The following is a 22,903-nucleotide window of genomic DNA, read 5'->3' on the forward strand; positions in this document are numbered from 1 at the left end:
ATGGCCAAAGACATTTATAAAACATTCAAGCGGTCGGTGTCCGGAATTGTTAGTGGAAGTGGAGAAAGCTCTTCTGCGCAATCAACCAGCGGAAACAATGCGAAATATCGAGGAGGGACTGGAAGAACATGGATCCATCCTCCAGGTATTTAGGATCATTGTTTTTGTAGAAAATAAATTGTTTCTATTTTAGATTTCTTGATAAACGGTCATGTTGAATATGGTGCCCGATTTCTTGGATGCGTTGAAACAGCAAAAGAGAATGGAACAGCTGTCGCGAGGGAGGCGATTCATGCGATACGGTTTCAGCGGGATCTGAAGAGATCTGAACAGACAAGAGAGACGGCGAAACTTCAAAAAGTGGAAATCAAAATATCCATTGATTATGTGAGAGTGGATGATGCGAAAACGAAAACGATGATGTATCAATTCCAATTGCCAAGAATATCATTTTGTGCAGATGATAAGGATGTAAGCTTTTTGGCACTTACAGTACTGGGCAATGAGTTATAAAAATATTGACAGTTGATTTTGAGCATTTTCAAAAGTCTGGAGCTCGGCTGTCAAGTTTCCAATAACTTTGAAAATTTGGGAGAATATAAAACAGATCTAGGTTGAAAACTTTGAATTCGCAGAATTTCTTGTAAATTCCTTTTAATTTCGATTTCTGAAAGACACCCCTTTTTGGCCAGTTTTTGTACTGAAAAAAGCGAAAAAAAGGTGTCTTTTAGAAATTGGCAAATAGCCGGAGAATTAGAGATTTTTGAAAAATTCTGTGAATGAAAGTTTTCAATCTAGGTCGGTTTTACATCCTTCAAAATTTTCAAAGTGATTGAAAACTTGACAGCCAAGCTCTAGACACCTTGAACTATTCAAAATGACCGAAAATCAAATAAAAAATACGCTTTCGTATATCTTATTGACCAAATTATATATAACAAGGTTTCGGTTCAAAATTCGAACTATTATATAAATTACACAATTACATTTCTTTCAGGACAAACGAATGTTTTCATTCATCGCTCGTGGGGACGATGGGAAGCACTTCTGCTACGCGTTCACTTCTGAAAAACTGGCCGAAGCTATCACCTGCACCATCGGAGAGGCTTTCGATTTGGCCTACAAACGATTCCTCGACAAGAATCGTGCATCTCTGGAAAATGAGAAGAACACGTACTTGTTGCAAAAACGAATCGCAGAGCTAGAATGTGAGAATCAGAAATTAGCAACTCTCCTCCAAGAAGTGCAGAATAATAGCAGATCAGCTGCAAATGGTAGAGCTCTCCCGAATGACTATGTAAGATTCTTTTTAAAAAACTGTATTTGCAATTAAAATTATTTCCAGAGCATCCCTCCCCATCCGTCAGCTGCTCCTCCGGCTCTACCGTTATCCCCGATGCCTCAAGGGCCTCCACCGAGTGTTGCCTCAAATATCTATTCTATGCCACGTCACGATGAAGGGGTTCCAACTGAAATGGCACCAAGACTCCCACCAATTTCTACATCTTCCAATGGAACATCATCTTCTACAAGTCCTGCATCCACGTCACCATCGGGACCAGCACCCTCCATGCCTCCACCACGTCCTCCTGCCTCAATGACGCCTCCCACTGCGATAGCTCCACCTCCTCCAGTGGCGCCACGCCGAAATTTTGTGTCACCGAAGAATTCTACAGCTGGACAGTTGGAAGGATTAGATCTTGGAGAAGTGAAGAAGACGCCAAGCAATGTGTTCGATGATTCGTTTGATCCAAGAGCTGGAGAAAAGAAGAGTGTTGCAGAGGAAGAATACAGTAAGATTTATTATTGATTGATAGAGCAAATTTGAAATCTCTGAATTGCAGATCCATTCGGTGCAGATTTCCTGCCAAGTCTTACGAATGGAAAGACAACTCCCCCATCTGCAACAGCCGCTCTTTTGGCTTCTGAAGCGATTTCAAGACTTCCAGGTGGAGAATCGAAGAAGACACCAGCTGAGTATGACGCGATGATCCATGATATTGATAGGAGGCTGGATGCTATGAAAAATGGAACTTTCGAGTTTGGACAGCTTCAAACTGGCGATCTTGATGGAATCGAAGCAGAAAACGCTTATGGGACACCATCCGATCGTTTGAACCCAAAAGTGATGAATCTGAAAGAATAGTATTCTCTTTCAATTTTAAATTCTCAGTGTTTCTTTTTCTTGTACGGTGTTTTCATGCATTCTTGTATTATGGTACCGGCTGACTTGCCGTCGAATCTAGTTGTCTAACTCTCTGTACTTTTAATATTTTACAAGCTTTTACAATTCTGAAAAAAAAACTCACTCTCTGTATGCTAAAATTTTACATGTGAATAAAGTGGAATGTGTCAGAAACTATTAAGAAAAGCATCGGGGGATAAATAAATACAAGTTTATGAAGACGTTGTCGTGTTGACTTTCCAAGCGGCCACCATTCGATCGAAACCAGATGTGAGCAGATTGTTCGTAGGATGCTCATCAAGCCAAGCACAACACGTCACCATTCGTTCGTGGCATCGACGATTCGGCATTCTCGGAAGCCGATTTCCATTGAGATCGTAGATTCTGACATGGCGATTGTCCTGTGGGATAGCAACCACGGCGTGTGTTTTGCTAACAGCAACACGATTGGCTGGAGATGATAGACGGATTGTGGCAAGAGGTGTACGCATATTGCGGAGATCCCATATTTTGACAGTGGCGTCGTCACTAGATGAAACTATTCGATAGTCGGTGTTGAAGCTAACAGAGGTAACCGAGTCTTGGTGTCCTTGAAATACCGCAACGGACTGAATGGATTCTCTGAAGTCCCAGAGACGGAATGTCGAGTCTTTGGAAGAAGTGAGCACGAGCTTGTGGTTGGGATGAGTGCTACAGTGGTTCAGCTCACTTTCATGACCACTCAAAATATTAACCACTTCTCCTTTCTCCACATCCCAAATGTTCGCAGTGCGATCCCAGGACGCAGTGACCATCTGTTGTCCACCAGCAAGCCATTCACAGCAAATAACCGGCGCTCGATGACCGGTAAGTCGAATGACAGGCACACGGATTCGGTGTCCATCAGATTTTTCGTTAGTCTCGTTATTTCTCTTGTTGTGCTCCAAACCCAGAATATTGTTTGGGTCTCGATTTCCACCATGATTCTCTTCTTCCTCCTCCGAGCTGTTCTGCTCGAGTGGTGCTGAATTAAATGTTTTTAAAGGGAGAAAAGTTGATCCTTTAAAACTTACCATTGTTGCTGGGAACTTTCCAAATATGAGTTGACTCGTCACCACTGGCGGTTGCTAGTAGAAGACCTGCAGCTGTTCCAGATCCTTCTGAATTGTTAACTGCGCAGGTTGAGGAGATAGCTACACAATTGACACTTCCAGTATGACCCAAATACGTAGCTAGACAAGCTCCACTTTCTAAAGACCATACTCGTGCGGTTTGATCAGCACTGGCACTGGCACAAATATTTCTTGCTGAATCCGCGGCCACGTGCCAAACACCATCCTTGTGTCCTTCGAGATATCGACTAAGACGGAATTTGGAGCCGTCACGGAAGACTGGAGGACCTCGAAGCGCTGTCCGGAGCTTCTGCCCCATCTGGATGGCTTTTCGACTTGATTTGGCACCTGACTCTTGCACACCGAATACTTCTTGTGTCACCACATTCGCCGCCGCCTCACCCTCGGTTTGTGTCAGTTGGACGATTCGAGCACGTACTGAAACTTGATATGATTGGAAGATTGGAAGCAAAAAAACTATTTATTGAATATTTTGATTGGAAGAGAAAACTAACGGGCGCAATTTTCCGCATACAACGTATCGAATTCCTTTTCAATATGGCCGAACAACTGATAAAGACGAGCTCGATACGGAGCATCGTCCACATCCAGCGAGCTTTGTAGAGCATTCAGAGCACTGAGCTCAGTTTCGACTGTGCCCCGTCGTGACCGCATCACTTTCTCTTTTTCCGCATCTTTTGTACTTTCCTCTCGTGGCATTGACCCTTTTATCTGAAATTCAGACACTGACACAAAAAGCACCGTAGCGAAAATTCAGATATTAGACTTTGGAATCAAGGAAACCTGTGATAATCTGAGAACAAGATGTTACCTTTAAGTAATAAGGATTTACAGAATTCAAGAATAAAAAAGAAAAAGTACAGCTGAAAAGAAAAATAAAATAAAAAATCAAGAAAAATATTTTAATACAATTTTCCGGAAAAAATGACTAAATCTGATCTTCATTCGACACAGGATCCACATCGATTTCCACTTGAGACTCTACAATTTCCAATAAATCGTCCTCTTTCAGTATGTTCCTCGCGGTTCCTGGTCCGAACTTTGCATCGAGAATAATTTTTTGCATGTTGAACTTCATTAGGGTCTTCTGAAACGATTTTCTTCATTTGAATATAGAAGAATTGAAAAACCTACATCTTCATCGCTCAGCCTGTTCAATATGCTGTTTATATGCTGCTGAAAGGCGACATCTTCGTTATACTGCATTGAAATCTCGTTGTTCGGTCCACTAGTAACAACAATTTGCTGTTCAATATCGTCAACGACTCCTCCATCTTCTATATCTTGATGATGATAATGATGCATCTGATCGTCCGACGAAGAAGGATCCATTTCAAGATCTCCAGCACTAGAAGTGTGTTGCGACGTCATTATGAGACCGGAAGGACCTATTTTAATTTCTCGACTTTCCCCCATAATGATGTCTTCCTCAACAAGCGGACCACTACTGTTAATCATTTTCACATTTTGAATTGGGCCAGAATGAGTAGCTGGCATTCGGGACGAGCTTGGTCCGGCTACTGTGTTGCTCCGTTGTCGAGCGTCTATCATAATTTTTTTTCTCGGAGGTTCGGAATGAGTTGGTCTGTAAAATTTGACATAAACACATATATTTAGAGGTAAAATTATAAAACTTACGGCTCAATGATTTGGTCTGGCATGGTCTCGTATCCAATATTGCTCGATTCGTGTGGCTGAAAACGCAATTTATTTTGAAGGTAAGGGAAAAAATGAGTTTGATTTTTGATAAAGTTTTTTTTGCGGACTTGGGAAAATCGTCTTCTATTGAAAATCGGTCGCCGAAAAGCAGTTAAAAGCGAGAAAAAAAATCGACAAAGTTAATAAATATTTCTCGGTTACGGTTTTCGCTATGAGACCTTCGATTATAAAGCTGTTCTGTTGCTTTAAAACTTTTGTATTCAGCAAAAACGTAGATTTTATTGAAGATTTTCATGAAAAAAAAGGAAAAAAATCAAAAATTGTTTGCAAGTCTTTAAAAAACCGCTTCAAAAGGCGAATAAAATTGTCTTCCTTGCAGTTTTTAGCTCAATTGCCTTTCTTCAAAGACTTCAACTTACAATTTGATGTATTCTTCGATTGGGTGTCACATGAACAGTCGCTTGATGTGTTGAGTTCCTAATCACTTTGTACATTTTTGTATTCGTGTTCCCATAGGCCGTCGGATCGCCTTCAACCACTAAAGATTGTCTGTTGTAAATCATCGCACTCGGCTCCTTTTTTACTGGCGTCGCCAACTTATGCTCTTGTTGGCTTGGTATTCGATGCTGAAAAAAATAGAAAAAAATGTTATCGGACTACGAGCTCATCAACTACGACTCGGCGAATGAGCAGATACTGCAGATATTGATATTGCTTCATGAGTCGCGCACACATTGTAATTTTCAAAGTGTAATGCATCACGAAGCGGGGATCGAACCTGCGACGTCAGTTTCGCAAGCGCGGCTGATAGCCAGTCGGTCATGCGTGCATCACCGGTGAGTGCAACGAGAGGGAGTATATGTGAGTGTGCGAGAGGCGGCCGCCAATCGCCCGCCACCGAGGGTAACTTTGCCTCATTGATAACTTACATTGATTCTTTTCGGAGAATCAAGAGGATACGATCGCACAATTGCTTCAGTTTCCCGTGGGGACGGTGACCTCCGTTTCTGGGGATACTGAGTGTTGTTTTGGGATGGCTGAACTGGTTGGTGTACGCTTGTCCGGACATGTCCTATTGATGGTGGTTGGATAACAACATAATCATACTTCATCGTGGGGGACGGTCCAGGCTCGAGAACATCGTCAGCGAGTGGGACATCGTTATAAAAGTCTTTTTCGAGCCCGGATGATAACGGATTCATCTGAGAAGGGGGACGTGATTCTCCTGAAATAAAAAGTTGTAAATTGGTTTTATTATTCTGGCTGTGGATGAGTAACGCCGGTGGCCGTAGCCGAAGGTCCCACAGCGAAAACTACAGCAACCAAAATAGTTTTTAGGTTACTGTAGTTTTCGTTCTAGTACCTTCGGGCACGATCATCGGCGTTTCTCTTCCAGAGTTCCAACTTTTTTGTACTATAATGATGTAAAAACTTATTTGATTTGAAAACTAACCTTTCTTTTTGATAATTGAGTCTGTCCATCGCATTGCATCAATCAAGCTATCGGACATATCAATAGATTTTCTGGAATACTGATCTAGTAGATCACACCAAACTTCTTGAACAAGGGAAACATCCTGCCACACGATATCGTTTCGTATCCGATCCCATATTTCTCTTTTCTGAACTTTCAACTGCGAATCTGGTATAGAAGCTTGCATTTCCTCATCATAGAGGATCGGATTTTCTCGAACCATATTAATTAGCTGGAGCTGAAACTTCACAGTGTTGACAGTATTCTAGTCAATAGAGCTAGCTTACAAGTGTGTATTGGGTTGTTTTTCCAGGTGCTTCTTCACGGACAAACGGCTGTTGAAGTCCTGTATTGGGTCGTTGGGCATTTTGAGAATTCGAAGCAACACCTGGAATAGCACATGACTGGACTATAGTCTCACTAGATTTGTGACAAAACATTTTTCCAGGCTAATTTATCGACTTTCTATGCTTAAGGTAACTTTTATCAATCTAGGTTAACATGTGCTTACTGGTCATGCTATTTTTGATTCCAGCGATTTGAAGACTTTCGGAGACGTGCCTCCTCCTGTCGGTCATCTGAATTTGTAGTCACAGAGTTCTGAAATGAATTCCAACTAATCTCCTAATCCTAGAAAAATTCAGTGTGATCCTATGTTCCGATTGTTGCGATTTCTTGGAGCATTCCAGTTGCTGCGTCCCCAACTACATACCATTTTCTGATCAACAGTAATGACTATACTAAAAGTCTAAACTTGTAGTTAAGCAAGTACAGTGCGATCGCGATCGTTGGTCAGGTGATAGACACACAGACCGAGACTCGAAAGAGGGGCGGAGCCGGGAACCGCGACGCAACCGAAACGCTTCAGAAACCGCAACGGAACAGGCATGCGAAGCGGTCGATATTCGAAAGAAAACGGAGCGAAACAAAAGAAAAAGGTCGTTAGAGCGAGGACGAGACATGGGTAGTGGCTGGTGGCTGGGTCGGGACACTAGGCCGCCCACTTATGTTGACTGCCTGCCTATTCTGCGTCTCTCAAAGAAGATGTGTCGTGAATGGGAATTCTGTGACGTTTTGTATGATGTCCTGACATCCATGGGAAACTTCGGAAAAAAAAAACAACATAGAGGAGGGAAGGATTCGACAGGAAAACCAACATTTTACAATGAAAGAAAACAATATTTTTAAATCGAAAATCCATTTTCCAGAGATTTTTTACATTAGTTGACAGAGAAATACTGTAAATTCTGTAATATTCAGAAGCACACTCGGAACTTCGGAGCCTTGCAAAATAGAAGCAAAACAGTCAAAAAAGTTTTTAAAAAGTCTAATAGTTCGCATGTTTGCTCAAAATGAATGTATATTCATGAATTATTAATAATGTCGATGTAAAAAAAACATCAAAAAGGGTTCGATTGCCTGGAAAATATTCCCAGATTAGTGAAATTTGAACACTATTCTTCCAAAACTGAAATTCTCGGTTCCCACTCTAAAAGAGGATTTTTCTCTATTTTTGATAGGTTTTTGATCCAAAAACCTGTTTTTTTTTTCATTAAAATGCACATTAAATTATTTTTTTTTCAACCAAATCGATTTTTTTCAGAGGTTACGGTAAGCAGTCAGTCTGCACAATACGCAGAGTGAACAAAGAATTCCATCGTTTCGAGACCAATTACTACAGTAATCTATTAAATTTTTATAATTTCACTTTTTTTGTTTCCGATTTTATTTATTTATTTATTTTCAATGTCATCCCCGCCCAAAATTACTAAAACAACAAAATAAAATTTTTTACAATTTTTAAAACTTTTCTTCTCACTCTTTGTTGTTTTATCAGGATTTCACTGAGCTAACTTTTTTCAGAATGAATGATTTAGCAAAAAATTTGCTAAAGCATTCTCAGACAACAGATTCTGCCCCACCAATATCACCATTGTCATTCGCTTTCATGACTGACGAGGAGAAGGCGGCGTTTAAGTTCCCAGCATCCGAACTCGCAGAAGGAGATACCAAAAAAGATGAAGAGCAAATGTCTCCCAATAAAAACGATTCGAATAGTCATTCTTCCCCTTCAACATCTCCTTCTGACTCATCATCTCGTCCTCGGAAAACTTTCAAAGTTGACGACCTTCTCATAGTGGATGATGACGATGAACCATTTTCTTCACCCGATGGCTACGAACCAACGGCTCATCTCGGATGGGCGTCATTTGGAGAATCCATTCGTCCACCACCTCCCACTACACCTCCACCGCCTCCGCCTGTGCTCAGCAAAGTGGTTTCTGCTCCAGTCCCACTAAAGCGAAGTAAGTTTTTTTGAAGCTTATAGCACTCATCGATTCACTTTGTTTCAGAAGTATACGTCATACACCAAGCGAACCGAGCCAAAACTAAACCTTACGATGCCTCCAATCATGTGTCTGCTGCTACTAAGAGAGTCTCTGGCTCTCCAGTTTCTCCCACTTCAAAATTAGCAAAAAAGGACGTAGCTGACGTAGTGTCTTCCGATTCCGATGCAGATGTTGATGTAGTCGGTCTTGATGAAGAAGAATCTACGTAAGGTTGAATTTGTGAGACTAAAAATTCATTGTGTTGTTTCAGATTGTTACTAGACGTCAGTGATTCAGCAAACCCACCAGATCTACCGCCACAGAGTTCGCTCGGATCTAGATTTGGACTCAAATCTAAGCGAGGTAAGAGAAAGTTGACATTGTCGTTGACCTAAAATAATTATTCCTCCTACCAGACAATCGTCGAGGCTATGATTCGGAGGACGACGATCCGTCGAGCTTGCGTTATGCCAACAATTTTACACCACCTCCACGACTCGAACCACAAACCACAGAGAATCAAAATCGAGATTTGCCAAAGAAGATTGATGAGGACAGTGTTGAGCTGCGATCAAGGTTTTTTTTTTCTGAATTTTTATCGAAATGAGAAAGCAGTTTCAAAATATTTCAGCCTCGATGCACCGCAGTCTCTAAAGTCGAACAAGCCAGGACCTGTTCTTCCACTTTCGAAATCCATAATGGAACAAAAAAAGGTTGCGCTGGGAATGACTCGAAATGCAGTTATAAAGAAGGTCGACAGTTCCAAATCGACAACCAAAAACTTCACTTGTGCTCCAAGAAGCGTTCAAATTCCAGCGTATACTGACAAGGCTCCGATGACTCTGTATTCGAATGTGAATGTAAGATTTCTTTTCGTTTTTCAAAGTCTTATGGAGTCTTTATTACAGAAACCAGGAGCATTTCACAAAGACGCTCGTGGAAGATGTGTTCGGTGTCGAGACAGAAGTCCAGTTGACATGTCGTCATTTAAATTTGTCGATGATTCAACTGTGATATCCGTTCGAGCACACTTGTGCGATCAAACACGTGTCATGATTGCGAGAACAGCCGTATGGAATCGAGAGTATTCGAAAAAGCTCGGGGATCGAGCAACAGGAACGGTATGGCAAAAGCCAGATGAGGTGACAGCTCAAATGACAGGATTCTGTAGTGCGACTGTTCGTCGTTGCATTGAAATCGCCAATTTGTCGATTGTACCGAGGTGTGCTGATCGGATTGGAGTTTCGGTGAGCGAAAAATTGAAGCAAAAATCTTATCGAAATTGTTTTTCCTTTCAGAAAAACGAACTAGCCTCCTTGAAATCTGCCTTTGAGAACGAAAAGTTTTTCGGACAAACAATGAGGACTCCTCATGTGCTGACCCATTATTATTCTGCGAAGTCCCAGAATTCAGCTAATAAAGGAACAACAAATGCTCATGGTCCTCCTCTGTTGCCTCGAATCGGTCGACCTCCGGCGCAGAAAGTGGACGAGGAAGAGGAGAAAAGACATCATCCTCTCACCAACTATCTACCATCCACAAGCTTGCAATCCACTTCACAGGAAACTTCTACTTCTCCTACAGATATTACAGTACCACCGCTGAAGAAAGGAGTACTCCGTTGGACATCCATTCAGAATCCAAGAATTCTGCGTACAGCTCACGCCCCATATCCACTCCCAAGAATGGCTGTGATTCCAGTTTTGAAGAAGAAAGATGTTGCTACTACATCTGAAACAGCTTCAACGTCTTCTGGCCCCCTAACGTATGTTCCACCCAAAAAGGAAACCAAGAAGGATCAAGCTGCTGCTCCAACTACTGGTCCACGGAAAAGAGGACGACCGAAGAAAGTGAAGCCAGCTGATGGAATTCCATCGAGATCAACTGAGATGACTTTGAGATCTCGTAAAAAAGAGGTGAACTTTAAAAACGAGCTTTTCAAAACCTTATATTTTCGTTCCAGATCCCAATTGATCAAGTGGTTCAGGGACTTGTACAATCTCTCATATCGAGGATCTCTGGAGAAGCCAGCGGATAAAAACCCATTCTCTGTTTTTAGATATTTCTGTATACCGCCTGCTCAATTATTGTAGCTCTCTCTTTTTATTGTTTTGTACCCCTCCACACAAACTGTTTTAAAATGATGTAGTTGGCTTTTATTCTTTTTCATGTGTGCTTTTAGCAATTATTCTCTGGAAAATAAAGTAGGAAAAGTTAAATTAGTAAGGCTGAATGCGATACTCGACTTCTGCGAATCCCCATCCCTTCTTTCCATCCACAACGTACTCGGCCATTCCTTCATTGACCTGACAAGCTTGATCTAACCCCATTTTGAAAGAGACCGCCTCTTTGATATGTACATCTGCATAGTGAGTTTTGCCATCGACTTCGAAAGAATAGTGGAAGTCATTTGGGAAGTCACGATCTTCTCCATGATTGGGAAGAGAGAAATGAACGCGATCAACTGGTTTCGTCTCGCCGTTTCTAAAAAAAGAATGTGAAATTGTTCAAAGGATAGAAGGAAGTCTTCCTTGGGAAGGCTTACGGTGTAACAATGTATCCGAATTCTAGATGACTGAAGACAGTTTCTGGCATTGAGATAACCGATGTGTGAATGCATGTTCCATCTTCCAAATGGTAAATCATCATGATGTATCTTCGAATATCCGACCATCTACGGAATCCAGCGATGGTATGATCTCTCATACTTGTCATTCTGACTCCTTTGGTCTCATGATCTCCTATTTTTACATCGCCAACAAGTTTTCCGAATTGTTCGTAATGTGTCTGATGAGAAGCTCTCATTTTGTCGAATAGTCCTCTGCTCCATGGTTCGATAGCTAGCGAATGAGCGATCGCTGTTGGCGAGCATTGCTTGTCGAAATCAAATTGGGCTCCTGAAAAGCTCTTGCTTGAGAAAAATTGTATTAAAGAAGTTTGAAAATACCGAAATTTGTCCATGTCAAGTCAAAGTTTGCATCGAAAAACTTGACATCATCCTTCATTTTTACGGCTCCATTTTTCTGAAAAATCAATTTTTTTTCTTTTTTCTCTGAACAATTATTTTTTCCTGACCACAAAATTCAGCTTTCCCGGAGACGAGGCCAGTTTTCCATTGAATCGAATTCTCCACTTTTTCATTGGTTCGATACAGGACACGATGAATCCACTTTCAGTCTTCCATTCTTTTTCGGAACAGCGGATGCTCTGAAAATTATAGAGAAGGGCCCCCTACGTTGAGCCAATTTATCTCAATTCCTGTCAAAGATATCCAAAACTTGTCAACTAATAAAATGTTTCTCAGAATGCCACTACTTCTTGATATATATCGCAGGAACCGAGATAGATCGGGTCAAAGTTAAGAGATCAGCCGACCATTTAGCTCGGCCGGCAAGCGCCGAACGTTTAACTTTGAATCTATATATCTCGTTTCCTGTAGAGCATTGAAAAAAGTTGTCAAATGACAAAATGTTACTCATAAAATCATCAATGTATTATCAGTTGACCACTATTTGATATCTCTCATAGAAACCGAGATAATTGAACTCAAACGCATAGGTTAAAATTTTGAGATACCTTGACATTGGTATCGGTGTGAAGTTCCTCATTGACAAAAGTACCGACTCCTGGGATACGAAGAATGAAAAACAAGTTGATGATGTCGTTTGGTCTTTGGGCGGTTCCAAGTGTGAAATACCATCCGTCACGGTTTGAGGCGTCGAAGAAGACGGCGTCGGCTGACCATTCCTGGAATACAGTATTTTTTTGGTAATGGGGGTCAAAAAACTAATCGAAGATATCACAAAGTGAACAACTAACAAAATACTTATCATAAGATCAATAATATTTTGTCAGTTGACAACTTCTTGATTCCTTTCATAGAAATTGAGATAACTGGGCTCAAATGGGGAATAACTACAAGATGATGATCAGGTTGTAACACTACGAAATAGCGATAAAATGTATTGATGGCAAAGATTTGATAACTTCGTTGATCTGTAAAAATCTGAAATCAGCTACCTGGTTCTGAAAATTTCAGGAAATGTAAAACAGAAAAAAAAAATTAACTTTTCTATTGTAAGCGCCATGGCGTTAGCTCAATTGTCCAAACAGAAAACTTTGAGCTCATTTATCTCGATTCTTGCAAGTGATATCGAAAAGTTGTCCACTGATCAAATGTTTCATAACATCACCAATATTTTCTTAATTGGCACATTTTTGATATCTCCTACAGGAATCGAGATAATTGAGCTCAACGCCGACGATTTGGACGGGCTTTTATTAGAGGGGATGTTCAATCAACTGGTACAACACTAGGGGACTCCCGGAACTTATGTTTCCAAATATTCTGGAATCTTTTACCTGTTTCATATCATGTTTCTTCTCCATCTCCTCAATGTCCCTCTCTCCTCCATCGCCTCCCCATTGTGAATTCATCAAATTCTCTTTGTTTTTGGATTCAGAAGAGTCCCCCTTCTTCGTTTTCTTTTGACGGCGATCAATGATGAATCTCATCAGATGGAACTTCAAGAAGTACCATTTTCCAGGCTGCCCATAAATGTTTAGAAGTTTCAATGGATCTGGTCGGAAAAGGAATTGCAGAACTAGATAAGCGACTGCGCCCAGGCCAAAAGCCACCAAGAATGAGAATGCCATGGCTGAAAAGAAATCAATAAGGAAAAAAGTCAAACATAAGAAAACTGAAAGAAATAAAACATGCTGATGATGGCAAACCGAAACCCGAAAGTGTGGAAAAAGTGTTCGTTATCACTGATTGACTATGCCTATATAGATAGCTGATAACTGATTATCAAAGTGTGCTCTCTGACTATATATGTGCCCTCGGAGGACCTTGTCCTCTTTTTTTCCTTTTTTTGAAACCCACATCACCCGACATTACGGAATCTTCCCAACCGGTTGGACGGCGTTTGTTTGCATTCAATTAATGATCTTCTGGAAGGTTTTTGAGTGGAAAGGAGAGGCTGAGAATGAGAAGAAGAAGAAAACTATCATTTATTATTCAGTTTATATTCTGGAAGACTGGATTTTCCTATTCTTCTGACTATCATCACTATACACTCATCAGAAGACGTCATTTTTGTTCAATGATAAATCACCAGCTACCATACCTTCAGTGACTCAAGATAACGTTATTCAAACTTTTCAGAGAACTGAAGCTAATTTTGATAGTTTTTCGGGTTTCAAACGGCATACCTCATTTGAACAAATACAGTAATACCTGTAATAGAAGGACCCCCTAACTTCAAACCTTTGAGCCAATTTATCTCGGTTGATGTGAAAGATATGAAAAAAAAGTCAACTGATGAACTGTTTGTCATAATACTAAAAACTTTATGAATTGACAAGGTGTTTATATGTATCTTTGATAGGAAATGAGATATACAAGCTCGAAGTTAAAAGTCAGGCGCCCTTCTGTTACAGGTTTTACGATATTTATTCTAAAAAAAAATCTTGAGTCACTGAACGTATACGGTAACTCAAAATGTATCGTACCGTAAATGCTTTAATAGAAGCACACTCTATACATGCACTTCGAGCTCAATTTGCTCGCTTCCTTCGAAAAACATCGAAAGGTTGTCAACTAGACGATAATTGATCGGACAAAATACCACAATTTCTATGAAAAAGTTTCCCTACTCAATCTGAAAAAAATAGAAATCTCAACGGAGCGTCTGGAGCAAGTTTCTGAAAGTCAAAAAAAAACATTTTTTTAAGCGGCAATAGAAGATTTTTCGGTGTTTTTTTTGAAACGAAATTTCTCTTTTCATCTCTACCATAACTTTTTGAAGAACTTTTTTATCTCTCCCATCTTTGAACATTCTGAAAAAATTTTTTGGTTTAAGTAAAATTTTCAATATTTTTCCTCTTTGGTCCATCGTGAGAAATTCAACGTTGATTGGGTTTAGTTTCGCTATACCACTCAGTGGGCGGTATATTGAACAACTTGAACTTTATAAATATGTACAGTACTCTTCTTCTTGCATGAGATCAGAAACTAACCAACGTTTCTTTATCAATGATACGCCCTTTTAACCAGTTTTTGATATAAATTGACCTTCATCTTTTCTTCTTCTACTTTTTTCATTTGCAACCGATTCAGTACAAGTCACAAACTATTTAATAACAATCACAAAATTCAAAATTCGATCGCTGATAGGAGAAAAATAACAAAATTCCATTCTGATATTCGGTTTCAATAATTTCCTGGTGCTTGTGGAAAATAAAATCGTATCATTCAAACAACCAAGTTGATAACAAACTGATAAAAATTGGTCTTTTTTTCGTTTTTTTCCCCCACCACTTTATTGTTTAGTGCACTTTTTTCGCATACATGTAAGAACCACGATTTTTTCAGAATTATTCTCTTGTTGTCTATTTGAGCACGAAGAAAAGATTATTCTAAAAAATATTCTTTCAATTCTCCTGTCCATTCTCGAATCCATCAAACGTATCCTTTTGGAGCGCCCCATTCTCTATTTCTTTTCTCTTTGCGACGCCCATTTCCGGATGAGAGACGTCTCCTTCTTCTGTCTCTTCAGATGAATAGGTATCGGAAATGTGCGGTTCCCATAGTATTTCTCTTCTTCTTCTTCTCTTTTCCCGACATTATTCTCTTCTCCTTATTTTCTCCAATTTTCTTTAGGGAGCCGTGGGATAATTCTTTCTATCTATCTACCTCAACTTTCAGCTTTACAACTTCTTTGCCTTCTGAATCGAGAAATCGGCAAAAATGGACTCAGAAAAGTTGAGAGAGGAAGGAAAAAAGATGATAGATTTTGTTGCGGATTATTGGGATGGAATTCGTGATCGGAAGCCACTTCCAGCAATCAAACCAGGATATATTAATGAGTTGGTGAGTAAGGTTTGATTGCTAAAAATTTATATTCTTTCCTAGCCATGGTCCCGTTGGAGGCGCAATTAAAGGCGCAAGAGCGAACTACCGTATTTTTTGAGCCAATTTTTCCCATTTTTCGACGATTCAATCATATTTAAAATAGGCTCAAAAATACGGTAGTTTGCTCTCTAATTTAGTTTCATTCATTTCCTATACAGGTACACAAAAATCTGAGCTGAAAACCCTATTTTTCTTCGATTTTTCGCAAAATTTTTAGACCTTTTAAAGTTTTTCAGCTATTTTTAAAGGTTCTTTTTCGATTTTTCCTGTTTCTTTTGTCTGAAATTCGATGGAATGGTATTTGATTGTTGTAAATTACTGTAGATTAATTTTAATTAATTTGTTTATTGATCAGGTGTAATAAAACATTAGAGGGCAGGACATGAAAGACTCAGAAAAAATGCCCCTCACGAGGCCGATCTGAGTAGGGGAGGGGAAACGGGATAATTTAGATATTTGACACAGGAAAGATGTAACCGGTAGAAAAAGAAAAATAGGGAGCAAATATATCAATAACGGGTAATACTGGAAGAAATTAAGGATTCAAACTCGGAAGGTAGGAGAAATCGGGTAACTTGGGAAGTGATGGCGTTCCACAGGGGAACAATTATAGAAAAATAGTCAGAGGAGTAGGGCTGAACAATAATTAAGTTCATAGGGCGACGAGGGGAGGAGGAGTATTTGACATGTGCATTTAGGTTAGGAAAGTAGGCAGAGCCATTTAAAAATTTATAGAGAAGAATTAGTTGAGCTTTTAGCCTACGATGTCGAATGGAGAACATATTGAGGATAGAGAGACGATCAGAATAGGAACTGTACTGGATATTACAACGCTGGAAAATACACTTAGAGAAAAATCTTAAGGGAGATTCTAGTTTTAGAGCAAGGCGAGAAGAAGGCGGAGGGGAATAAACTACAGAACAATATTCAAAAATCGGGAGAACATAACATTTGAAAAGATGAATGTAGAATTCTGGAGACTTAGATCTAAATTACTTTAAGAGTTGTTTGGAACGGAGAAGAGCTGGAACGGAACGGAGAGGAACGGAGAAGAGATGTGATTTTGTTGATGTGAGCAGAGAATTTGAGAGAGGAATTAGTAATGAGTCCCAAGTTCCGGACGGAGGAGGAGGGAGTAAGTGTGACACCCGCAATATTGAGAGGATGGGAAGAATTATGGGAACCTAGGCGAAGAAGGGCAGTTTTAGAGTGGGCAAGAGGGAGATGGTTGGCGGTAGCCCAATTTACAACCATGTTGATACCAGTTTGAAGGGCGATTGGGTCATGAGAATACAATTTGATATCATCAGCAAAGGCGGCAAGGTGAAGAGAGGGGATTTGTTCAAGTTCTAAGAGCAGATCATTGATGAATATGAGAAATAGTAAGGGACCGGAGACTGATCCTTGAGGAACACCAGAGAGAATGACAGAGGAAGGGGGTCCAATAAAATCATAGATTTTGACAGAGAACGTTCGACCAGAGAGAAACGAGGAGAACCAAGCTACGTAAGATTTAGGGACTCCAAAGCTAGCAAGTTTCTGGATGAGAAGTTGATGATGTACCTGGTCGAAGGCTTTGCGGAAATCGAAAAAGACGACGTCTAGTGTATTGTATTTCAAAAGAGTAGCTTTATAATTCGAAAAAGATTGAACTAGAGAGGTGGTGCAGGATCTGTTGGAGAGAAAACCATGTTGAAGACTACTGAATTGATGGACGAATTCCCATTTGACGGGATCACATACCAATCGTTCGAAAATTCGAGCGAATGGGTCAGTGAGCGAAATGGGGCGATAGTTTTCGGGCGATGAAGGAGAACCCTTTTTTGGTATGGGAACGACTACTGCGTGTTTCCAAGAGTCGGTTACATGTGACGTGGAGAGTGAGTCAGAGAAGATAATCGATAAAGGTAATGCTAGAGTGGTGGCGCATTTTTTAATGATAAAGTAATTGGCCGAATGGGGAGAATAGCCACAATGAGGCGGGAGTTTGCGAAGAAGCTTCTCAATTATCCAGGGATCGAAGATTTCAAGGTCAGAGCCAGAAAAAGGAAGATGCTGATGACTTATTGCGGGAGTGATGGATGCGGATGAAGTGAGATGATTATAATTAGAAGAGAATGTTTTGGTGAAAAGGGTGGATTTTTCGTGTTCAGAGGTTATAAGACAGCCATTAGCAGAAAGAGGTGGGACTTTAGGTGAAGATCTAATTCTACTTTTGATGAGGGCGCGGGCAGCACGACAGTGTGGGGCTGAGAGGATTCGGAATTCGTCACTTACCATTTTCCTATTGATTGTTCGAGTGAGAGATTTGATACGAGTTCGAATATGGAGAATTTTCCTGGGAGCCGTAGTTGGAGTTTTAAGAAGCTTGGAGTAGAGGTGCCTTGCCCGTTTAAGCTTTCGAAATGGTAGAGAAAAGGGTTTGGATTTGGGTGGAGGAAGCAGAGGAGTATGATTACGAATAAGTGTGGAAAGAATATGCTGAGGGAGCGCAAATTGCATTTCTTGAACCATAAATGAGGGCGAGATATGGATGATAGAGGAGTGAGAGTGGTAGGAAGAATGTGGAACTTGACGGCAAAGTGGTCAGAGTTAAGCAGTGGAGGCTCGACGGCGACGTTAGAGAGAGGAAGATCATCAGAGGAGATTACAAGGTCCAGAATGTTAGCTGAGGTATCGGAGACCCGAGTTGGGAAACAGACATGTTGGTGAAGACCTCTAGAAGTGAGAAAAGATACAAACTGATGATTATGGTTAAGGGGATTCCAAGATAAACTGGGGAAATTAAAATCAAGAATGGAGGAATCAAGAGGGAGGAACTTATCTAGATGAGCAATGAGGGAGGAAGTTTGAGAAGTAGAGGAGTCAGGTGGCCTATAAACTAGGACAATAGTGAAAGAAGAGAAGGAAGGAACATTAGAGGGATACGATGAGGACGGAGACACAGAGCAAGCTAGTATTTCTGAAAGATGAAGAGGATAATGACGGTCCATGTTAAGAGGAAGAGTCGAGAGTGAAATGGTCGGTTTAAATAGGAAAGCAACCCCACCTCCTCTTTTTTTGTGATGAACAAGAGGGTCTCTGTCGACACGGAGAATCTCCAGTCCACGTTGATGGAATAGAGAAGAGGAGATGGGGTCGTCGAGGAAAGTTTCGGACAAGGCGAGGAGATGTTGAGAAGAGGAGGCAAAAATATCAATAAGGAGATGATTTTGGAGATAGTGGCTACGCCTCTAACGTTAGCAAGTAAAACCTTAATGCACATGTCATCATAGTTCGAGACAGTCAAAGGGGGAGAGGGACGGAGTGGAGACGAGAGAGGTGCAGATGGAAAGGAAGTATAGAGGTGCAGATGGAAAGGAAGTATAGAGGTGCAGATGGAAAGGAATAGAAACTCTGGACTGTTTGGTGGGACGGGAAGAGGAAGCTGTGACAAACGTGGGGGTTGGAAAAAGGGAAAGAAACAGTGCAGGCACTTACACAAAAGTACGTGGCTTATCATTGAGCTTGTAGTGGATATCTTGCATAATGTACTTGGTGGTCTTCGCCTTCAGGTTCTCATCGTATACGAACTTTCTGGATGCACGAAGGGTTTCGAGTTCGGAACGGGCCAGGTCACGGCGGGCTCTGAGTTTGGGCTCGATGGTGTTCAGGAGTGGCTCGTCGTTCTTGATCTTATTGAATCCTTTGAGGAAGGTGTCACGTTCGGATTTGGAGGAGAACTGCAATTTGAGAGGACGGAAACGAGAAGAGCAAACGTGACGATACACCTGTGATGGGATTGGAAGCGAGTGCTTATTAGCGATGGCGGCAATGAGTTCAGAGTCTTTTTGATCTTGATTTGGGGATTTATCATCAGGGGCACGTTCGATCACCGCTCTAGTAGACTTTTCCAAGAGTTGATAAGCCTGCTTAGCGATTTCAGAAGGGTCGACTGGAGCTGAAGTACGCTCAGCAGAGGTAGTCATGGAGGACAGGACAGCATTGGCGAACGATTTGGTAGAGGAAGAGGGAGCGGGAGTAGAGACGGCATCGACAAATACTTCAGAAAGAGCTGAGACAGGAGGTCCAAGTTGTCCATCTCGGATTTGTTGGATAATGTCGGTTAGAACAATTACGTGCTTGTGCATTGCCAGATAATCGTCATATGCCACAAACAGTGGAGGCTCGGAGTCCAGGCTCGAATGAAATTTCCTCTTGGCCGGAGGCGCCATGGCAGACATGGCGATGATGGCAAAAAGTTAGCGAATAATAGATACGGGACGGGTGCCGGGAAGGAGAGGGGGAGATCGAATGAGGGGGATTACTACAGTAAAATTGAAACCTAATTTCCGTTTTCAGTTTTTTCTGCAAACACAACCACGTCAAAATGCAGATAAAAACGGTATTTTCGTCTGTATTTTGACGGGAAAAACAACAAAATACACGGGTTTCTACAGTAATCTACAGCAATCTACAGTAATCAACAGCAATCTACAGTAATCAAACACCGTTTCATCGCATTTCAGACAAACAAATCGGAAAAATGGAAAGAGAATCTTCGAAAATAGCTGAAAATCCTAAAAAGGTCTAAAAATTTCGCGAAAAGTCAAAGAAAAAATCATTTGTTTTCTCGATTTTCTTGCAGTTTTCATTAAATTGAGTTTTTCAAAGAAAATAACTGAAAACTCGACGAAAATAAGTGAGAATCTAGAAAATGACCACAGAAAATAAACACATTTTTAGGTTACGGTAGTTGTCGTTGTGAGATTTCCGGCCATGCCCACCGGCGTTAGTCTTCCACAGCTTCTTTTTTTTTGTACCAGAATGATACATAGCTTCTAAATTATATTTTCTCAGGTCCCTGCCCAAGCCCCATCTTCCCCGGAAGATTGGTCCAAAATCTTTGACGACCTCGAGAATGTGGTCCTCAACGGAGCCACTCACTGGCATCATCCTCATTTCTTTGCCTATTTTCCAACTGGTCTCAGTTATCAATCAATCATGGCAGACATCCTTTCCGGCGGAATCGCAGGAATCGGCTTCACCTGGAAATCGTGTCCTTCGATGACCGAATTGGAGATGTCGTCGCTAGATTGGGTTGTCGATTTGATGGGATTACCAGAGCATTTCAAAAACTCTCATGATGGACCAGGATGTGGAATTATTCAGAGCACTGCTTCGGATAGTACCATGATCGCCATCATGGCTGCAAGAGCGTCTCATGTGGAGAGAATTAAAGCGGAACCAACTTTTATGAAATGGGTTTCGGAAACTGGAGTTGGAAAAACTCTGAGGGGAATTTTTGATCGAGTCAAAGTCAATAAGGTTAGTGAGATACTGGGAAAACTATATAGAATACCACCCACCCGTCATATCTCATTTCCAGTAAATGATGTCAAGAAGTTGTTAACCGACAAAATGTTCATTATAATGTCAAAAATATTTTTGCTGTTAACTACTTTTCAATATCATTTACAGAAACAGAGATAAGTTGGTTCAAAGTTAAAAGATAGAAAAGTGTTCTATTCGAGGTTTTACGATAGTTCGGAAGTGTAGTAGATGTTCGATAGCAATTAATTTTTGTTTGTCAGAACGAGTTTGAAAAATAATTATGCTTTGTAGACATTGGTTTCCCCAGCTTCGGTTACTGTAAGTTGCGATTTTTTCCTGTTGTAATGGTGATTGATTTTGTGATTCCTTATAGTACCCTGTCAAAACATCTAACAAACCTTAAAACCTTGATTCACTGGTTCAAACTTTTGCAGATTGATGACGAAGCATCTGGAATCATTGCTCCATACTTCCATGACCCAGCTGTCTTTGAGAGATTCGTCATGTACTGCTCTGACCAAGCTCATTCTTCTGTTGAAAAGGGAGCGATGCTCTCTGCAGTACGTCTTCGGAAGCTAAAAGCTACTAGAGGATTTCTAGGAAACTATGGGGTCACCAAAAAGACCCTTCAGAATGCTATCAAAGTAAGATCACTAAAAATAATCCCTCCTTTCATTGAACCATGATATCCAGGAAGACCGTGCTCGCGGCTACATCCCATTCATTTTCCTGGCCACCGTGGGAACCACTTGCTCTTGCGGAGTAGATCAAATCGACGAACTAGGACCAGTATGTGTTGAAGAAGGATTATACCTCCATGTGGATGCTGCCTATGCTGGAACCTTCGCTCTATGCGACGAATTCAAATATTTGACTCGTGGAATGGAACACGTCGATTCCTTCAATTTCAACCTACACAAGGCTGGAATGATAAACTTTGATTGCTCACCAATGTTTTTCAAAAATGGAACTCATGTCTCTAGATACTTCAATGTTGACGCTATCTATCTGGCTCACGAGTACCAGTCAACTGCTGCGGATTATAGAGTGAGAGAATTACAAATAGGCTTGAATAATATTTTCAAAACCTTTTCAGCACTTGCAAGTGGCTCTTGGTCGCCGATTCCGATCTTTAAAGATCTGGTTCGTCCTCAGGAATATGGGCGCTGATAAGATTCGAGAGTATTTGAGAAGAGTGAGTAAAACATTAAAAATATCAGGGTGGGAAAATGATTCAAACTTTTAGACCGAACTTTTGGCTGCCGAATTTGCGAAGTTGATTCTGGAGAATGGAAAATTCGAGCACTTTGTTCCCCAACACCTCGGATTGACCTGTTTCAGGTTGAAGAATGTGAGTTAATCACCATAGAATTCTCTGAAAAATCAAATTTTCAGTCCACCAACGCTGACAACGAAAAACTGTGCAATGCCATCAACGATGACCGTCGTATTCATTTGGTTCCATCCACAGTCCATGGAACTTATTTCCTCCGTATGGTTGTTTGCAGTCAACTGACAACTCTTGATGACGTCATCTACGGTCGTGACGTCATCTTTGAAATCGCCGACAGATTATTCTAATTGCTTCCTGTATCTATTGCTTTTTTCTGCTATCTGTCATTTCATCCCCCTATATGTAGAACATTTTACCTGCTCTTTTTAAGATCGACAAAAAATAAATGGATAATTAGAGATATTAGGGTGCAGGTGTCAGGAAGTAACAGTTATGTAATAGAACTATGGAGATTACGGTGAGAACAATTAAAGGGACACAGGAGTATTGGTGGACAGATGTCTGGTACAGTGGAGGATATCCGGAAGATATGTAGACAACAAGAATTTTTAGGAATAGAGTGACCTAACTTTCATAACATGCGTTTTTAGGCCACCGCAGTTGGAGGTCCAGAAATGGCC

At 40.8% G+C, this 22,903-nt stretch overlaps 7 protein-coding genes across 7 annotated transcripts; 3 read left to right on the forward strand and 4 right to left on the reverse strand.

Annotated features, from left to right (window-relative positions):
- Positions 1-2,146, forward strand: Cbr-ced-6 (the record flags this gene model as incomplete). The annotated part of the gene is made up of 5 exons (XM_002641079.1): positions 1-145; positions 194-471; positions 998-1,297; positions 1,346-1,793; positions 1,845-2,146. The coding sequence occupies 5 exons, from the start codon at positions 1-3 to the stop codon at positions 2,144-2,146; spliced, it is 1,473 nt and encodes a 490-aa protein (XP_002641125.1).
- A 251-nt stretch (positions 2,147-2,397) lies between these two features.
- Positions 2,398-3,996, reverse strand: CBG08973 (the record flags this gene model as incomplete). Its single annotated transcript, XM_002641078.2, has 3 exons — positions 2,398-3,188; positions 3,238-3,720; positions 3,792-3,996. 3 exons carry the CDS (start codon positions 3,994-3,996, stop codon positions 2,398-2,400), a joined length of 1,479 nt encoding a protein of 492 aa, XP_002641124.2.
- A 229-nt stretch (positions 3,997-4,225) lies between these two features.
- Cbr-madf-11 lies at positions 4,226-7,008 on the reverse strand (the record flags this gene model as incomplete). Its single annotated transcript, XM_002641077.2, has 8 exons — positions 4,226-4,384; positions 4,432-4,882; positions 4,936-4,991; positions 5,376-5,582; positions 5,886-6,181; positions 6,410-6,668; positions 6,718-6,818; positions 6,942-7,008. The coding sequence occupies 8 exons, from the start codon at positions 7,006-7,008 to the stop codon at positions 4,226-4,228; spliced, it is 1,596 nt and encodes a 531-aa protein (XP_002641123.2).
- Positions 7,009-8,294: 1,286 nt separating this feature from the next.
- Cbr-gak-1 lies at positions 8,295-10,798 on the forward strand (the record flags this gene model as incomplete). Its single annotated transcript, XM_045243660.1, is given in 7 exon segments — positions 8,295-8,736; positions 8,753-8,758; positions 8,785-8,986; positions 9,032-9,123; positions 9,177-9,336; positions 9,392-10,676; positions 10,724-10,798. The coding sequence occupies 7 exon segments, from the start codon at positions 8,295-8,297 to the stop codon at positions 10,796-10,798; spliced, it is 2,262 nt and encodes a 753-aa protein (XP_045093928.1).
- A 181-nt stretch (positions 10,799-10,979) lies between these two features.
- Positions 10,980-13,416, reverse strand: CBG08970 (the record flags this gene model as incomplete). Its single annotated transcript, XM_002641075.1, has 6 exons — positions 10,980-11,244; positions 11,306-11,657; positions 11,708-11,783; positions 11,836-11,967; positions 12,337-12,507; positions 13,123-13,416. 6 exons carry the CDS (start codon positions 13,414-13,416, stop codon positions 10,980-10,982), a joined length of 1,290 nt encoding a protein of 429 aa, XP_002641121.1.
- A 2,095-nt stretch (positions 13,417-15,511) lies between these two features.
- On the forward strand, positions 15,512-22,570 carry Cbr-bas-1 (the record flags this gene model as incomplete). The annotated part of the gene is made up of 7 exons (XM_002641073.1): positions 15,512-15,634; positions 20,516-20,983; positions 21,424-21,633; positions 21,683-22,036; positions 22,086-22,184; positions 22,236-22,340; positions 22,385-22,570. 7 exons carry the CDS (start codon positions 15,512-15,514, stop codon positions 22,568-22,570), a joined length of 1,545 nt encoding a protein of 514 aa, XP_002641119.1.
- CBG08968 lies at positions 19,153-19,899 on the reverse strand (the record flags this gene model as incomplete). The annotated part of the gene is made up of 1 exon (XM_002641074.1): positions 19,153-19,899. The coding sequence occupies one exon, from the start codon at positions 19,897-19,899 to the stop codon at positions 19,153-19,155; it is 747 nt and encodes a 248-aa protein (XP_002641120.1).
- Positions 22,571-22,903: the final 333 nt, after the last annotated feature.

The sequence above is a fragment of the Caenorhabditis briggsae genome, assembly GCF_000004555.2.
Source record: "Caenorhabditis briggsae complete genome, chrIII, whole genome shotgun sequence".
Lineage (NCBI taxonomy): Eukaryota > Metazoa > Nematoda > Chromadorea > Rhabditida > Rhabditidae > Caenorhabditis > Caenorhabditis briggsae.